Raw genomic sequence first — 18177 nt, 5'->3', positions numbered from 1 at the left:
TCACCATGTCACTGCAAGAAAGTGACTTTTTGTGACAAATAACAAAAACAGTTTCCTGATGTACTAAAAACACACTAAAACAATGAAGAAAAATTTCTCCCAGTTTACAAATTTCTTTCAGTCTCATTTCTACTGGTGTACCATGCACATCTAGGTTCCATTTATTTTAATCAGTTTGGAACTGTGTTCAAAGAAATCTGTGTCTTTATGTGTCTTTATTAATTATGTATTTAGTATTGGTAAAGTCTGTAATTGCATTTACTGTACCTGTGAATTTTTTAAAGCGCTCTGAGTTTGCACTCAGCGAAGGGTGCTATACAAAACTAAACTGAACTAAACTTAAGCGAAATTGAGTCAGGGTGAATGTAGTGCTTTTTATTATATAGGTGTTGTACTCTTCACCCAGGTAACAGACAGTAGTATGGATCCATTTATAAGGTGACAACTTTAATTAGGAAAAATATCTGACTTACTCAGAAAAACCTCTCCCTTGTTGCACATTCAGCATGTTAAAAGTTTTCTTTAGTCACTTCATGTAAAGTAACTTTTAGCTACTTATTGCTTGCTTACCCTCTAACATGCAAAAGCAAATTATGATGTGACTGACTAAATTTTGTACAAAAGCAACGTTTTACTTACATCTTTCAAATACATCTCCATTCAGTAGCTTCACCAAATATGAAGGTAAAGATAGAGGTAAGAGGTATGAAAAGTTTTAAAAAAAGGGCTTGCCTGCACAAACGACACCTGCATCCCAGATATGCTGACACAGCATTTGATCCCGAGTTCTTGAGTCACACTCTCCGAGCTCAGTCTCATTCCCATGACACTTCACACCAGTGAGCAATCGGTCGTCAGTGAGATTTTGTGGATGAATGAGATGAGGTGCAGAAACAGCAGTGCCACAGCCCAGCTGACGGCAGACCACCTCAGCATCAGGCAGGTCCCAAGAGTAGCTGCACACGTGGCCCCATTGACCATCAAAGAAGATCTGGACTCTTCCAGCACAGTGGGTGCTTTCTTCCAGTCGGACTTGAAGGGCATCTCAAAAAGATCAAGAAGAAGAAAGAAAAATAATTTAGAGTATATAGCATCTTCTAACTATTTATAATGAAGAGCCCGAGAACCAAACATAAATCGGGGCACAGAGGTTAGTGCTACCACCTCCTGGATCCAGCATTCTGGGTTTTTTCAGCTTCCTTCCAGATGTTGTCTGTGTGGCATCTGCACATTCTTTGCCTTTCTGTATGTGTTTCTTTCTTAAAAATGTGCAGGTTTGGTTCATTTCAAGTCCAAACTGGCTCTATGTGTGTGTGTACATGAAAGGGCCATGCATTGAACTGGTGTCCTGTCTGGTGTATTTTTCCTGCCTAATGTTCAGTGCTGTTGGGATATGCTCTTACACCTAGCAGTCCTTAATTAGATTAAGCAGTTTGAATCCTGTTATGCTATGTTACTGTATAAAATCCACATAGCATGTCTGCTGCATTTTTGTTTTTATACAAAAAAATATTAGAAATATTAATTATTTTTCATTATATGACAAGTCAACTATTTAAGGATTTTGCATTTGGGGAAGTGAATGGTAATATGGCAAATAGAAGCACAATACTGATGACTCCTAACCTAAAGGTTTGAACTTTAAATTAGCCCAAAACACCCAAAATGCAGCAATTATCTCAATTAACAGATTTAATCAAGACCTAAAACCTGCATTTTACACTTTAAAATAATAAAACATTAAGGTGGTTTCCTTATATGCAGGCTATAAAAATTAATGATATTAGAAATAACATAGTATATCTCCCCAACACTAAGGATCCTCCTAAACCCCAGCATTCTGTTATAAACAAATTAAACTCTTTCACTAGGATAGATTTACCTAATTTACAAAAAATAATATCTCAATTAAAACCCTCCACCTGCGTCCTTGACCTGTTACCAACATATTATTTTAAAGAAGTATTGGGTGTGCTAATTGATAATGTCCTTGACATAGTAAATTCGTCATTAGATACGGGGGTCTCCCCAGACTGTCTTAAGACTGCTGTAGTTAAACCCCTTCTTAAGAAATATAATCTTGACCCCTTGGCTCTTGAAAATTTTAGACCCATCTCTAACCTGCCTTTCTTAAGTAAAGTTCTGGAGAAGGCAGTCATTATGCAGCTAAATGACCACCTAAATAAACCTGCTATTCTTGATAAATTTCAGTCAGGTTTTAGAACAAATCACAGCACAGAAACTGCACTCGTTAAAGTAGTAAATGACTTGTGGGTAAATGCAGACAGAGGCCATTTATCTGTTCTCATCCTCTTAGATCTGAGTGCTGCATTTGACACCATTGATCACAACATTCTTAGAAATCGCCTTAGTCAATGGGTGGGCCTCTCTGGCAGTGTCTTAAATTGGTTTGAATCCTACCTGACAGGGAGATAATTCTTTGTTAGTTGTGGTAATTACAACTCGAAGACACATGATATCCGATATGGTGTTCCACAAGGCTCTATCCTGGGTCCGCTGCTCTTCTCAATCTACATGCTTCCGTTAGGTCAAATTATCTCAGGGCACAACGTGAGTTACCACAGCTATGCTGATGACACACAACTGTACTTATCAATAGCACCTGATGACCCCGATTCTCTTGATTCACTAACAGAATGTCTGACTTGTATCTCAGAATGGATGAATAGTAACTTTCTCAAGTTAAATAAAAAGAAAGCTGAAATTTTAGTGATTGGCAATAATGGATACAATGAGGCTATTAGAAATAAACTGGATACATTAGAATTAAAAGTCAAGACGGAGGTAAAAAGCTTAGGGGTAATTGTTGACTACAATCTGAATTTTAAATCGCATATTAATCAGATCACTAGGACAGCATTTTTTCACTTAAGAAACATAAGTAAAGTTAGACCTCTTATATCACTGAAAGATGCTGAGAAATTAGTTCACGCGTTTGTTTTCAGTCGACTAGATTACTGTAACGCACTCCTCTCTGGACTACCCAAAAAAGACATAAATCGTTTGCAACTAGTACAGAATGCAGCTGCTAGAATCCTAACTAGGAAAAGAAAATCCGAGCACATCTCTCCAGTTTTGATGTCACTACACTGGTTACCTGTGTCATTCAGGAGTGACTTTAAAATTCTGCTTATGGTTTATAAAGCCTTAAATAATCTCGCTCCATCTTATATATCGGAATGTCTGACACCTTATATTCCAAATCGTAACCTCAGATCCTCAAATGAGTGTCTCCTTAGAATTCCAAGAACAAAACTTAAAAGAAGTGGTGAGGCGGCCTTCTGCTGTTATGCACCTAAAATCTGGAATAGCCTGCCAATAGGAATTCGCCAGGCTAATACAGTAGAGCACTTTAAAAACTGCTGAAAACACATTACTTTAACATGGCCTTCTCATAACTTCACTTTAACTTAATCCTGATACTCTGTATGTTCAATTCATCATAATAACTATTCATGGTGGCTCTAAAATCCGTACTGACCCCTACTCTCTCTTCTGTTTCTTTTTCCGGTTTCTCTGTGGTCTGCGCCACCACCACCTTCTCAAAGCATCATGATGTTCCAACAATTATGGATGAATCAAAAGCCAGAAGTCTACGTGACCATCATCATCAAGCCCTTCCGTGAGAACCCTAAATCCAAAGAGGACTGTTTCATTTATGTTAGGTAGAATGCCCAGAGGGGACTGGGCGGTCTAATGGTCTGGAATCCCTACACATTTTATTTTTTTCTCCAGCCGCCTGGAGTTTTTTTGTTTTTTCTGTTCCCCCCTGGCCATCGGACCTTACTCTTATTCTATGTTAATTAATGTTGACTTATTTTGTTTTCTTATTGTGTCTTTTATTTTTCTATTCTTCATTATGTAAAGCATTTTGAGCTACTGTTTGTATGAAAATGTGCTATATAAATAAATGTTGTTGTTGTAAAAGCATGAGTCTCCCTTTTGCCCGTCACCGGATTGGCATTGCCCCACAACTTTTGTAGGCTCAGGATATAGAGTCAGGTTAGACTGACAGAGGCAGCTGAAAGAAAACGTGACAAAAAGATTGCTAGTGCCCATCATGTCGATAACCTAAGCACCCATTGGTGGCCACCAGCAGTAAGGAATGCTGTTAAAGTTAAGTTAAACAAAGAAGTCTTCCATTCAGCATTCAAGTTTAGATTTATTGCCACATGTGCAATGATTTGCAAGTATTACTATCCTGAAACCTCTGGAATCTTCTACTCCCAAATATAATTTACAAATAAAATTAATTAGCTACAGCATTGTGTAACATCACACACACTGCAGTCTTGATGTGGTGGGTCTCCAGATTTGACTGAGAGGTACAGATAGGCCAAAAAGACACCAGCTGCAAGTTGGTTGAACCAGTGGCCTCTGTGTGAGTGGAGTGTGCAGAGGCTACAAAAGATGACTTTCACACATCCTCCAAGAGGTTCTAACAAAATATCTAACAACTCCTTAGAGGAGGTATTGTCATTAGCATTGGTCAGGGTTGGCTCCATCTTTTTGGCTAAGGTTGCCAAGGTGGACTGAAAACACTGGATATGGTCCAGGTGATTTTACATAATATACCTTTTAAATGTTGTGTGTGTTTTCAAAATATCTGACAAAGGGGTAAGTTCTAGTCACCAAGGGGTAACTCTCCACAGCTTCTCTGGTTAAAGTCTATGCTGTAGTACTGGAACAGCAGCTCCATTTAATAGGTGAAACTCAGGAGGAATAATAAATATTCCATCATGAGTCTGGAATAGTCGACCACCTTTTTGTCCTTGGAAAAATGGAAGCTTAATTCTGTTCACATGTGCCTTGTAGTCTTGGAAAAAGCATATAATTATATAACTTAAGATATCCTGTAGAAATTGCAACAAGTGATTCTAGTGCCACTAATTCAAGCCATGTGTTTCCTTTATTTGCAGGACAAGAGATCTGTTCAAAAATATTTGGTGTTTTGTGAAGTCCTTTCAGTGTGGCTGCTGGGCACCAACAAGGGGGTTTCTCATCTCCTCTCGCGTTTTTCATTTTCATTGACAGGATATCAATATACAGGCTAGATTTGGAAAGTGTCCAGTTTGGGAACCTAAAGGGTTATATCTCTACTCTTTGCAGATGCTGTTGTCTTCTTGACTGTGGGTACTGTGGTGGTGGTGGGTTGGAATAAGAATTACCACCTCCACATATTTTTGTAAAATAATTTATTTCCAAATATTTACAGTACATTGCAATAAACAGTTGTGTTGAAAAATTACCTGAATCACAAATACTATCAATCCATTAACTCAAAAAAGTTAACACTCATTAAGCTAAAATAAAAATCTCTGCCAAACATGCGGTAATTCAACTTAAAATTGAATGTTGGACACATTTTCCAGTTTAAAATTATCAAAAATTTATTAGGGTTTGGAAACAAATTGTTAACAGTGCCATGTAACCCCAGTCTCGCTAGGTCATGATTTGGGATCATCCTGAACTAAGATGATTTTGGCCAAAAAAAATAGTGTTGAGTTTAGAATTATTTCTATTCCTTTGATGGCAGTGTTTATTTGGAGTAATATTACATTGGATTAAACTTATCACCAATAAGCATAACATGACTTTCTGTCCTACATTGTTAGCATACTTTTCCTATGCTAGAAGGGGTGAGAAGTCAAGCAAAATTACACTTTTTATTGACTAACTAAAAAGACTACGATATGCAAGCTTTTGAGGCAACTCAGGCCCCTTCTTTTGATTACATCTTGCCTTATATATTATATCAGGAGTTCCTAAACTTTTTTAAGGAATTAAGGACTTTTTAAGTTAAGCCCCCCAAAATGTTGTTCCATCTGGTCACAAATATAAACATAAGGTTTAACGTGAAGCATGATCTTTGGTCTTGGTTGCTGCTAACAATACTCACACAGCATAAGATCAGATACTTCTTTTTTTTTCTTTTTCTCCTTCTTCATCTTCTTATTCTTCTTCTTCTCCCTCTTCTGTGGCTATTCCCATCTTTATATGGGGTCATTATTTTTTATTTTACTAGACTTTTCCAGTAGAGGTTTTGGCATGATTTTTACCTTTACTGACATCAGCCCTTACTAGTAGACCTATCACTCAGGGCAAATCCTTAACTACAGCAGACTGTTGATTGCATGTGTGATCAGAAAGTGTGTGACAACCCTGGTAATTCTCAACTTTTCTTCTAGATGTACTGCAAACCCCACAACTAAAATGTTTTGAAGTACCACTATTTTTAAGTACTATGCTCTTTCTAGGGATGACAAAAGGAGACATTTTTTTCAGTTTATATATATCTTTCACTTTATATATATATATATATATATATATATATATATATATATATATATATATATATATATATATATATATACAGTGGTGTGAAAACTATTTGCCCCTTCCTGATTTCTTATTCTTTTGCATGTTTGTCACACAAAATGTTTCTGATCATCAAACACATTTAACCATTAGTCAAATATAACACAAGTAAACACAAAATTCACTTTTTAAATGATGCTTTTTATTATTTAGAGAGAAAAAAAATCCAAACCTACATGGCCCTGTGTGAAAAAGTAATTGCCCCCTTGTTAAAAAAAACCTAACTGTGGTGTATCACACCTGAGTTCAATTTCCGTAGCCACCCCAGGCCTGATTACTGCCACACCTGTTTCAATCAAGGAATCACTTAAATAGGAGCTGCCTGACACAGAGAAGTAGACCAAAAGCACCTCAAAAGCTAGACATCATGCCAAGATCCAAAGAAATTCAGGAACAAATGAGAACAGAAGTAATTGAGATCTATCAGTCTGGTAAAGGTTATAAAGCCATTTCTAAAGCTTTGGGACTCCAGCGAACCACAGTGAGAGCCATTATCCACAAATGGCAAAAACATGGAACAGTGGTGAACCTTCCCAGGAGTGGCCGGCCGACCAAAATTACCCCAAGAGCGCAGAGACGACTCATCCGAGAGGTCACAAAGACCCCAGGACAACGTCTAAAGAACTGCAGGCCTCACTTGCCTCAATTAAGGTCAGTGTTCACGACTCCACCATAAGAAAGAGACTGGGCAAAAACGGCCTGCATGGCAGATTTCCAAGACGCAAACCACTGTTAAGCAAAAGAACATTAGGGCTCGTCTCAATTTTGCTAAGAAACATCTCAATGATTGCCAAGACTTTTGGGAAAATACCTTGTGGACTGATGAGACAAAAGTTGAACTTTTTGGAAGGCAAATGTACCGTTACATCTGGCGTAAAAGGAACACAGCATTTCAGAAAAAGAACATCATACCAACAGTAAAATATGGTGGTGGTAGTGTGATGGTCTGGGGTTGTTTTGCTGCTTCAGGACCTGGAAGGCTTGCTGTGATAGATGGAACCATGAATTCTACTGTCTACCAAAAAATCCTGAAGGAGAATGTCCAGCCATCTTTTCGTCAACTCAAGCTGAAGCGATCTTGGGTTCTGCAACAGGACAATGACCCAAAACACACCAGCAAATCCACCTCTGAATGGCTGAAGAAAAACAAAATGAAGACTTTGGAGTGACCTAGTCAAAGTCCTGACCTGAATCCAATTGAGATGCTATGGCATGACCTTAAAAAGGTGGTTCATGCTAGAAAATCCTCAAATAAAGCTGAATTACAACAATTCTGCAAAGATGAGTGGGCCAAAATTCCTCCAGAGCGCTGTAAAAGACTCATTGCAAGTTATCGCAAACGCTTGATTGCAGTTATTGCTGCTAAGGGTGGCCCAACCAGTTATTAGGTTCAGGGGGCAATTACTTTTTCACACAGGGCCATGTAGGTTTGGATTTTTTTTCTCCCTAAATAATAAAAACCATCATTTAAAAACTGCATTTTGTGTTTACTTGAGTTATATTTGACTAATGGTTAAATGTGTTTGATGATCAGAAACAAACATGCAAAAGAATAATAAATCAGGAAGGGGGCAAATAGTTTTCCACACCACTGTATATGGTTTTTTTTTGTTTGTTTGTATCTCTGTTTTTTTCTTTCTATTTTAATTTATATTTTTAATGCAAGAACAGGAGTGTGGATTTCTTGGAATTAAAAAAGAACATCTAAGATTTCCATACTTTTAATTTACAAAAAATATGAATACATATGAGTTCAGATAAGAAGAAATAGAAAAATAACTCATAAGCTACATAAAGTCAAAAAAGCCAATGTGAAGGTTGAGCCTGCTTAATGGCAGTGCATTTGTGTGTCTGTGTTTAGCTTGTTCCTGTATTCATTTTTTTAAGGAAGGATGAAGATTACTGAGCATTGTTACTCTGTCTGAAACAAACGTTTGATGTCCCTAATTAATTTTAATGAATTCTAAAATGAAATATTAGATTTGCTCATGTTACTCTTAAGTGTTAACATTTAGTGTTATTTTTAAATGTACTGTATATTCTTCTGCATTAGTCTTACAATTTCTAAAACTGTTCTCAAAATAATGGTACCAAAACAAAAAGTATTGACTGGACCAGAGAGAGAGAAACAGAAAGATGTGCTGTGCAGACTCCTTACACAGGGGTGGTTTGTGCCAGGAAGAGAGTGAGAAAAACAGTAATAATTTGTTAAAATGTGTGGTCCCTGCCAGTCTAGATCATAACATGGATCACTTCAGACAGGGAGTTGTTACTGCAGACCTCATGTGAGCGCTGGGAGACTTGAAATCGGCACAGGCAGAGGTGCAGTCCTGCAGTGTTGGCACTGTGAGATGAAGCAGTGGAAATGAAAAGAACGCCTTAGCGTAGAGACTCTGACCGATGTGTAACCGACAGTCGATTGAAGAACAAGTTAAAAAGTTGTTTGTTTTTGTAAATACGCTTGTATGTTTGTATTTATTTAGTATTCTTTTCATGAATCACCTGACAGCTGCTTGCATACCACCCAGGCTGAGACCTGCAGCTTCAGTCAATAACTCTACTGATGTAGGATTTATCTCACGCAACAAATGAAGAACGTTTGAATTATGTTTGTTTAAAATCTATGTGAGGTATTTTAAAGACAATTTTTAAAACTTGCTTTTTTAACGACGTTAGACCAGGGTGGCCTCAGTCTTTAAAAGGACAGGCTGGCATTGGCCCACAGTTTGAAAGCCATTATCTTATGTTGTCTACAACAGGAAATTATACTTTTCTTTTTTTAAAACTGTGCAGAGCTTCTATAGAATGCACCAAGAAGTCAGTAATTAATGTTACTTAAAAATAATTTTTTTTAATAACTTAAAATAATTATTGCCTTCAAAATTATGTTAGTGTTTTTGTTTCACATAATTTGGTGTTTTTCATTTTAATTGCTCTATATTTAAAGTTCCTGAAAAAGACTAAGACAGTTTTATATTCGATGGATAAATGGATAGATGGAATTATTTGTAAAAGATGCATTGCAACGTGGCTGAAAATCTTTAAATACTCTTTATAACAATGGCTTATGCAAAAATAATGGGATTCTTGGTGTTTTCTATTTTAAATCTGTGTATTTTTAGTAATTAAATTAAAAGTACATGAAATAGTATTTTTAAGTTCTATTAATGAACAACTGAAAAAAATAATGTTGATATATCAAGTTTTTTTTTCTTAATATGTTTTTTCATTTACATTATTATGGGGCACAAGAACATATACCAGCAATCAGTACGGACCAACTCTGCATAAGTAACAAGAAAAGCAAGATATAAAAAAAATATGTTCTTTAAGTTATTTGTCATTAATTTTTGTAAAACAAAAATGTTGCTGGACCTTCTTATCATTTTATTTAAAAAGTCTTAAGTAAATTCATCGTATTGCCTCGTAATAAAAGGATAATAACTCCTATACATGGATCTCTAAAAATGTTGCTTTAATATATGTATAATATTATTACAGAACATCATCAGATATTTTGAAAATGTAGTTCTCCACAAATGGGAAAATTCTTAGACCTCTAATGTAATATTTCACATGATGTACATGAGGGAAAGCACTATATTATCTCAAGCTGGAAAAAGATCAAATTCACAGAGTGGTGTAAGCTCAGACATTTTATCTTATACAGTATGGCAACTTCTACTGACACTGTGCAGATAACACACCACTTATCCCAGAAACAGATGCAAAGATTACTTTTAAATATTCTCATCATTTTTTAGGATGAGGAACGGTGTAGATTGGTTGGCTATTTTTAGATTAATGAGATATTTTTAATTATGTAATCTCAACAGTAATATACAGTATATTTATGTAATACTTTCAAAAGGTTTAAAAAGATACAGTAAAAACAACAGCTGGGAAAAAAAGGAAAACAATTCTTTTCAGTTAAATTTGTACTAAGACTTTGGCTTATTTTATTATATATTAAGTTTGTGTGGTGTGAAATATATTGCAGAAAAAGAGTGTTTTGATGTATGAAAATACTCTAACCCCAAAATGCTTAATTCTTGAGATAAGCACCTCTATATAATAGTTTTTAAAAAAGATTTCATCGCTAAACTGAAGATTTTTACCAGCTTAACAAATTTTAATTAGAAATAATTTCCCTCAAATATTATAAGAATTTAAAAGCATTGCGCCAAAGCGCAAACTTTTGCTGTAACTCTTCATTCTATTAAATTTATTAGCACATTACTTACATTATAAGTTAACAGGGCAGTAAAGAATATCCTGGCAGCATCGGGGGCAAGACAAGAATGAATACTGGATAAACTGTCGTGTATCACACTATACTTTCGTGAAGAGCGTACACCCATCAGTACAGGACAGGGCATCTAACATATAGGTGCATAGTGTAGATGTACATATCAATCAATTAATCAACATTTATTTATATAGCACATATTCATACAAAAAAATGTAGCTCAAAGTGCTTTACAAAATGAATAGAGAAATAGAAGACACAATAAAAAATAAACATAAGTCAATATTAATTAACATAGAATAAGAGTAAGGTCCGATGGCCAGGGTGGACAGAAAAAACAAAAAAAAAACTCCAAAGGCTGGAGAAAAAATAAAATCTGTAGGGGTTCCAGACCACGAGACCACCCAGTCCCCTCTGGGCAATCTACCTAACATAAGTCAAACAGTCCTCTTTGTATTTATGGTTTTCATGGAAGGACCTGATGATGATGGTCACGTAGACTTCTGGCTTTCAGTCCATCAATGTTGGTGCATCATGATGCTTTGAGTAGGTGGTGGTGGCGCAAAACCTGTCCTAATAGTAAGAGGAGCAAAGCAGGGGCCGATCCAGCATCAGCATAAATAGTTTAATAATATAATAAAAAGCAACAACAACACAAAACAAAAATGTTATAAAAGTTATAAGAACAAAAAAAGCAAAACTGCTTGCATTAGGTACACCATCATAAGCATAATTTTTTTTGTAACTTTTTTCAGTTCTGTCTGTCTTATGACTTTCAGTCCCCTGGCAGGTTCTTTGTGATGCATCAAGGTGCAAGTACACAGCAACCTATACACGTCAGCTCTTGACTGTTATTTTCCAAAAGTTCATTTTTCATAAAGTGTATATATGTAAAAAAAAAAAAATTATATATATCTAAATATTATATATAAATATGAATATATGTGTGTTTTTATGTGTGTATATTGGTATATAAATGTATATAAAAATGTATTTATGTATATACATAATATATATTACATCTAGAAAATATACATAAAATGTAAAAACAAATATATATCTATATATATAATGCATTACACATGCAACAAAAAATTGCTAAGTGCTTATAAATTAATGTATTCCTATAATTTGAAAAAGAATGGATTCTATAATGTCTTTGTCAGTGCAGCTGAACCCAGCAAACATTTGAAAGTGTATATAATACATGTATTTGGATGTGGAAGCATAACATACACAAGAAAAAAAAATAAATTAAAATAAAATAAAATAAAAAGATATATATATATATATATATATATATATATATATATATATATATATATATGTGTGTGTGTGTGTATGTGTGTGTGAGTTTTAAAAAATCAATTTCTCAATGTCTTTTACATACCCATTCCTGAAAAGAATTGCTCCCATAATTTTTGAGAGACAAATTTAGAGTCGAGCACACACGTCTTGCTCTTTTTCAATGCTAAAAAACAAAACAATGCCGTGTTCCATATTTTTTAAATACTTGTATATTAGTTGTTCTTGAAAGAGGAACAATCCATTGAAAACTGGTCATTTTTATTTTATAAGCCTCACTGGCATTCTATCAATGAGAAAACTGCTAAGCTTAGTTCAAAATGATTACATTTGTCATTTTTTTTTGTAAATGAAAAAAAAAGTTACATCCTGTAAAATTTACTTTACAGATGAAATTAACTGAAGGACATGTGTTATCCATATTTATCACAGTGATTTTGCTAACTCATTAACTTTAAAGTATGATTTAACTCATTTTATGCCCAAAGCTTTTAGCTACTCCCATTAAAGCTAATAACACTGCAATAATCTGGTGTACTTACAAGTCATGTGCAGGACACACACAAGGATAGTCCAAAAAGTGAATATTCGGCACATATTTGCGTCCCAAGAACCTTCACACACTATGATGACTGAGAGACTGGAGTAACCGGAGTAAATTAGGGGATGAAATATAATAATTTTGCACATGCTCTTTTACTTTGCTACCGTGTTTGGTACTGATGTAAGATTTTTTTCTTAGCCAATAACAACAAGATTACCCTAAAATCGCCATATATGTACAAGAAGGGATGACAAACAGGTGAAGATACAGGAACACAAATTTCTTATTATCTCTGATTATGAGGTGCAGAGATTAGGAGATAGAAACCACAAAATATAAAATAGGTCTTGTATAGTTGAGATCTTGGGTCAGCAGCAAAGCTGGCTAGTAAGAAAATGAACTTGGAAAACTAATACTTTGTAAAAATATAACTCTGACCAACACTTTTTTACACACAATTATAATGTGCTATTCAAAAAAAACCAAAAAAAGTTCCACTTATTGTATGGCATGGGTTGTAACAAAGCGTTGCAACTAAAGCAAAACCTCACCAATTCCTTATCTTCATTGATGCCTTAATCAATTCCATTTAATTGTCCACAGTACTTCAAGCTCCACTTTGCTCTTTTCACTTTGCTTACGGTGGACAGATATGCATTTCTAAAAGAACATCATAATAGAGCGAGGAATTACTTCAGAGAATACTTGGTAACTTTAAGCTCTGCAGAGTGGGAAGCACCTGCTCTGACAACCACCAGGATGAGATGAAATCAGATAGCAGAACCATGAATTTCTTGGCAGAACACAATGTCGGTAATTATAACGGCCCTCGTTTTAGAGAAGTGTAGTGCAGACTGTAAAATAAGGCTGATCGCTTCTGACTGTATTTTCACCCTGGAAAACTCTGGGTCTTTATTCTCAGTCTATAGTGGGTGCTTACTTTGTAAAACCAGTCTCCAGCTGAGATGGATTACAGTTGAATATTCTGTAGGTCATTATATCATGGCGGGTAGAGGCAGTGTGATAATCAGTTGATTCTTTCATTATTATTTATTATTATTGTGTCTAACATGGACATCTTCACTTACTGTACTGCATACTCTTTAGTTTATTTTATTACTTCCTGATGTAGTTTTAATGCCGTTTGCTCAATTGCTTGTTGTATAGTATATTTTTTTATGCATTTACTAATGTTTAATGATTTTTCTTAATTTAAGATCAATGCAGTGAAGAATTTAAAAGTACTGAATACATACGACAAAAAGCATGAACTTGCAGTAAGTAGAAATGTCATGAAATGTAATAGAGCCTGTGATTTTCATATGGGTTTCGATTAGCTGAACTGTGTAACCTGGAAAGACACCATTTTACAGTGTCATTTGTTTTTTTCACTACTCCTGCTGCTTTCAAACAATGGCTGGAGTGTACCATAACTACTATTCTTAGCAAAATGTTTATAGGCATTTAGGAGATATAAATATCCAATTTTAGGATGCTTCTTCAGAACCTGGAATCTGAAACAAGTCTGAGGTTCGGCCTCGGCAAGTATGACCTTTTGAGCAGGAAAACAAAAGATTAGTAGCATTTGGACACTCCAGAAGAAGTGCCAACCAACTCTTCCTGCATTTTGCAAGGATTTGTCTGGAGTTCTTTTCCCAACCACTTCTCTCAAATGCAATTTGTACTTGAGCCCTCCTTTCAGCGTCTGTAGGCCTGAAGGGATTGTCAAGAGAAATACAAGATGGAGCCTGGTAGAGGATTATCACTGTAGAATTGTACAATCTGCCTTTATGAAAGCCTTTGTCCTGGTGTTTGGTATTTTAATTCCATTATTTCCAACATTGGCTCTAGCATTTAAGGCTACCCTAGATGAAGCTGTAAATAGCTGCAAATAAGGCCTTTTGAGCATGATAATAAATATATTACCATATATGTATATATTACTTGTATTATGTATATTACATTGCAGAGTGGGGGGCCTTGGTGTTTGTAAGTCAGGGTCTGTAATATTTAGAAAAATGTTGCCCCCCCACAAACACAGACTGTGCTAATCTAGGCGATTGTCTATTTTGCTTAAAGGGTCAAGCCAGCTCTGATTGCTTTTGTCCTTTCACATGCATCACAAACTTTGTTAATAAATTATTAATGTATTTTATTATGTCATGCCTTATATTCTGTCAACTCGACCTGATGTGCGTAGCAGTGAAGATGTGTTCTGGCTGTCTGCCATGCTTTATAGGGTGCAGTATCACACTTCTGTCCATTTCTGAGACAAAAATGGAAACAGAGGAAAGGATGAGTGGTGTTATCACATCACATTAGGAAGCTGTTACACATTACATTTAGGGTGACACTTTAGAATGCATAAATACATTTACAAACCTGCTTAATGCAGTTCAAGGTCGTCAGGTGGCTAGAACATCTGGCCTAAGAAATGAAATAACTATTCACAGTTCATGTGCTTTATACCTGTACAACACATATAAACACACCCATAATGAATACGTTTAAAATCACCCTAACAAGTACAACTTTGGAATAAGGAAGAAAACTTTGTATGAATTTAAAAATATTTAATATCTCTTGCCCTTAGGTGTGCCTTCAGTCCACTGTATCTGCGTGTCTCAGCGTCTCTTGACTGTCACTCCCTCTCTCAAACACATTCCAATAAGTCTGCTTCTCAGACTCGGAGATTTTAAGGAACCTGGCTCGCCTCCTGTCCACTTTTATATTTCCCATCTTTGAAGGTGACTGTCAGCATGCTTCCTTCTTCTTTACTTCTCCTCATGTGTCTAACACTCTAACTTCTTCTTTTGATTGTGTCATCAAAGTCAAACTGACCAGTCACACCAAAGCTAAACTGACCAATCAGATTTCTCAGAGGAACTGGACACACATACACAGACTTCATTGTTTTATTATATAGTAGACAGCAGATACACAAAAACAGAAGCAGAGGCAGTAGGATATGCATTTTGTTATTTAATTGTATTTAAAAAGACTATAAATAGATGTTACAAATTATTTGCATTAACCAGAACCAAATATTCGCCTGCTTTATATAAGCCTATCTGCTTTTCCTGTATCATGCACAGGTGTTGCATGCAGATCTGTGCAGCAGCCAGCTGATTATAACTGTACTACCCACAAAGTAACATTTACAGTTTATAAAAAACACTTTAAAGGCTTTAAATTGTAATATCGATATTAAGATAATTTTATATTGTACTTAATACGTTTAACTTCAAATACATGGAGTCTCAAACAGAAAAATAAATGTTGTAAGGCAAAGTCTAATTAGTTAAGTGCTAATTACTTACAGAGTGCATAACTTGCATTTTAACATTAGGTGCATGTGGATTTCGGATTTCCTTTTGCCTCTGTATGTATATTTACATGGTCATGTGAAGAAGCAAATACACACCATGGAAATTGTTGACTTTTTCAACATATCTGGACAGACAAACATTAGATGTTCATGTTAACAGTTCCTATAGATAATTATCTACTTGAACAAATAAATTAAAAAAAATACATGGTGTATTTATTCGTATAATCTAAATGTTCAAAAATGCAGATTTGCTATGTGGTAAAAAGTAAATACAGCCCCTACCAATTCAGATCCATAAAATTTTAATCAGGTTTTCCAGATGACATGCCAATGATTAGAACCTCCTTAGGGAGCATGTAGATGGACCCTGTTTAATTTACTCCACATATCTAGAGGTCTGGTGTTCTTTGTTATTGACATGCCAAGACTAAAAGAGCTATCTTAGACACTCACAAAGAAGGTTATGGATGCCTTTGAGTCTGGAAATGGATTTAAAAAGATTTTAAATTAATCATTTCACAGTAAGAAAAATCATCTACAAGTGGTATAGATTTCAATCAACTGCTAAATAGTCCAGGACTGACCGTTTGATACTAAATGAAGTCATCAAGAACCCTAAAATTTCATGGCAGTTTCTGCAGGTAACTCTTGAAAAAACTGGTGTCAAAGTGCATGCATCAGCAATCAGAAAGAGATTGCGGAAATTTGACCGGACTGTGAGGTGTGCCAAGAAAAAGTCTTTGCTGTCTCAAAATAACATCAGGGGAAGACAACAATTTAATTTACAATCTCCATTTGAATGTTCCTGTAACTAATGTAACATTCTGGAGTGACGATGTCACTGGTATCCATTCTTCCACGTAAGACCATCGTTTGTGCCAAGGAGCTGCCATCTTTTCACAAGGGTCTAGCAGGTTCGTGAGTTTCTCTTCATTGGGTGGTTGCTAGGTAGAAGAGAGCCAATGACCATGCTCTTCCTAGCCCACACTCAGGATTCAATGATTTAGCCTAATTGGTTAAAGCAGCGTTCTTACTACACAAAAAAAAAAAATCACTGCTGCTCTTTTTTAAAGGGCAGGTTGAAATCATGGAGGTGCTCTTTTATTTTTACTTTTATATATTTCTCAGATGCATTACCCAGGACACTTGTAATTGCTTGTATGCATTTTTTTATACCTGGAGCATAAAAACCTTGCACATGGCTGCATAATGAGAAGAGGTTGTAATCAAACTGAACTGGCACTGTTAAACATATATTTAAATTACGAAATGTACAGTATATCTCAAAGACACTTATATCCAAGATCAACATAAATTACATTTAATTGGAGCAGGGCAGGTTCATATCAGGAGGAAATGATTGAACTTGCAACCTTATAGGTTAACATCCAGCTCTCTGGCCATAACACTACACAGGCTCTTTGTGTAACAGGTTCATGTTTTAATTTTGTTATGTCGCATACAGCAAAATAATGTGAAGCTTATTATCCTTTATATATATATATGGGAGTTGGTGAGTGTTTCCTGGTGATTTTGCTATGTTTTTGTGAATTCTGGAATTTTGACCTCTTCATTTTGCTTTTTTGACTTCACTATTGGATTACTGCATTGGAATTTGTTCTCTTGGATTTCTTTGTGTTTTCAGGCAACTCCTTTTGCTTCCTGTGCTCTGTAGAGCTTGATTTTGTAACCGAGCATTTTTATGTGTATAAATCTTTTATTAAGAAGATTCTGCATGGCCCTTTTTTGTTTCTAACTTCGATGGTAGGCCCCAAAAGGGTACGTTTTTGGAATTGATCAGGACTGTGTGTGGGAACTCTCGAGTATCATCACACCAGCTCAGTCACTGTCTGGTTGGAGTTTGCTAATTTTTCTCTTGTCTGTGAGAGTCTTCCGTCAACAATCTGACTTTCCTGCAACATTCTGAAGGCATACTTGTTAGTTTAATTTATGACTGCAAACTGGTCTGGCAGAGTGAGTGTGGGTGTGTGTATGAGTTTGCCTTTTGATGTGCTGGCATACCCTCCAGATTTGTTTGCCACCTTCTACCCAAAGGCTACATTTGTTATATTACAGTGACACAAAACTGTGAAAAAGGGTGTACAGGCCTCAAAAAAATTAAAGCCAGACCAGGACTTCACTGATCTACCTTAGAAACAGGCCTCATCCCATACAGCCTGGCCCAAAACTCAAAAGGCAGGCTTTAATTTCTGAATATCCCCAAAAATGGGTCTCTGGCTTAGCAGTTCAAAAAATATACTTTAACTGTTTAAAAAAATACACAAAATTGCCCATCAAGGGAGAGAATAATCTTAAAATATCTTGCTGGAAAAAGGCAAACAAAATAAT

General features: G+C 35.6%; 1 protein-coding gene across 1 annotated transcript; it reads right to left on the bottom strand.

Moving 5' to 3' along the window:
• Window positions 1-715: 715 nt before the first annotated feature.
• On the bottom strand, window positions 716-12551 carry LOC120529927 (soluble scavenger receptor cysteine-rich domain-containing protein SSC5D-like). The gene is made up of 2 exons (XM_039754135.1): window positions 12496-12551; window positions 716-1044 (listed from the first exon to the last, which is right to left on the bottom strand). The coding sequence occupies exons 1-2, from the start codon at window positions 12548-12550 to the stop codon at window positions 716-718; spliced, it is 384 nt and encodes a 127-aa protein (XP_039610069.1). The 5' UTR covers window position 12551.
• Between the last annotated feature and the right edge of the window lie 5626 nt (window positions 12552-18177).

Source organism: Polypterus senegalus, chromosome 5, assembly GCF_016835505.1.
Source record: "Polypterus senegalus isolate Bchr_013 chromosome 5, ASM1683550v1, whole genome shotgun sequence".
In the NCBI taxonomy this organism is placed as follows: Eukaryota; Metazoa; Chordata; class Cladistia; order Polypteriformes; family Polypteridae; genus Polypterus; species Polypterus senegalus.
The sequence above is the reverse complement of the archived record's forward strand: the minus strand, read 5'-3'. Positions and strand labels throughout refer to the sequence as shown.

Bases quoted from the DNA above. Each gene is read 5' to 3' on its own strand.
- LOC120529927 (XM_039754135.1), bottom strand. From the start codon at position 12,550: ATGTGCCGAATATTCACTTTTTGGACTATCCTTGTGTGTGTCCTGCAC. The intron at 1,045-12,495 runs GTAAGTACACCA...GATCTTTTTGAG, and splicing joins GTGTGTCCTGCACATGACTT to ATGCCCTTCAAGTCCGACTG.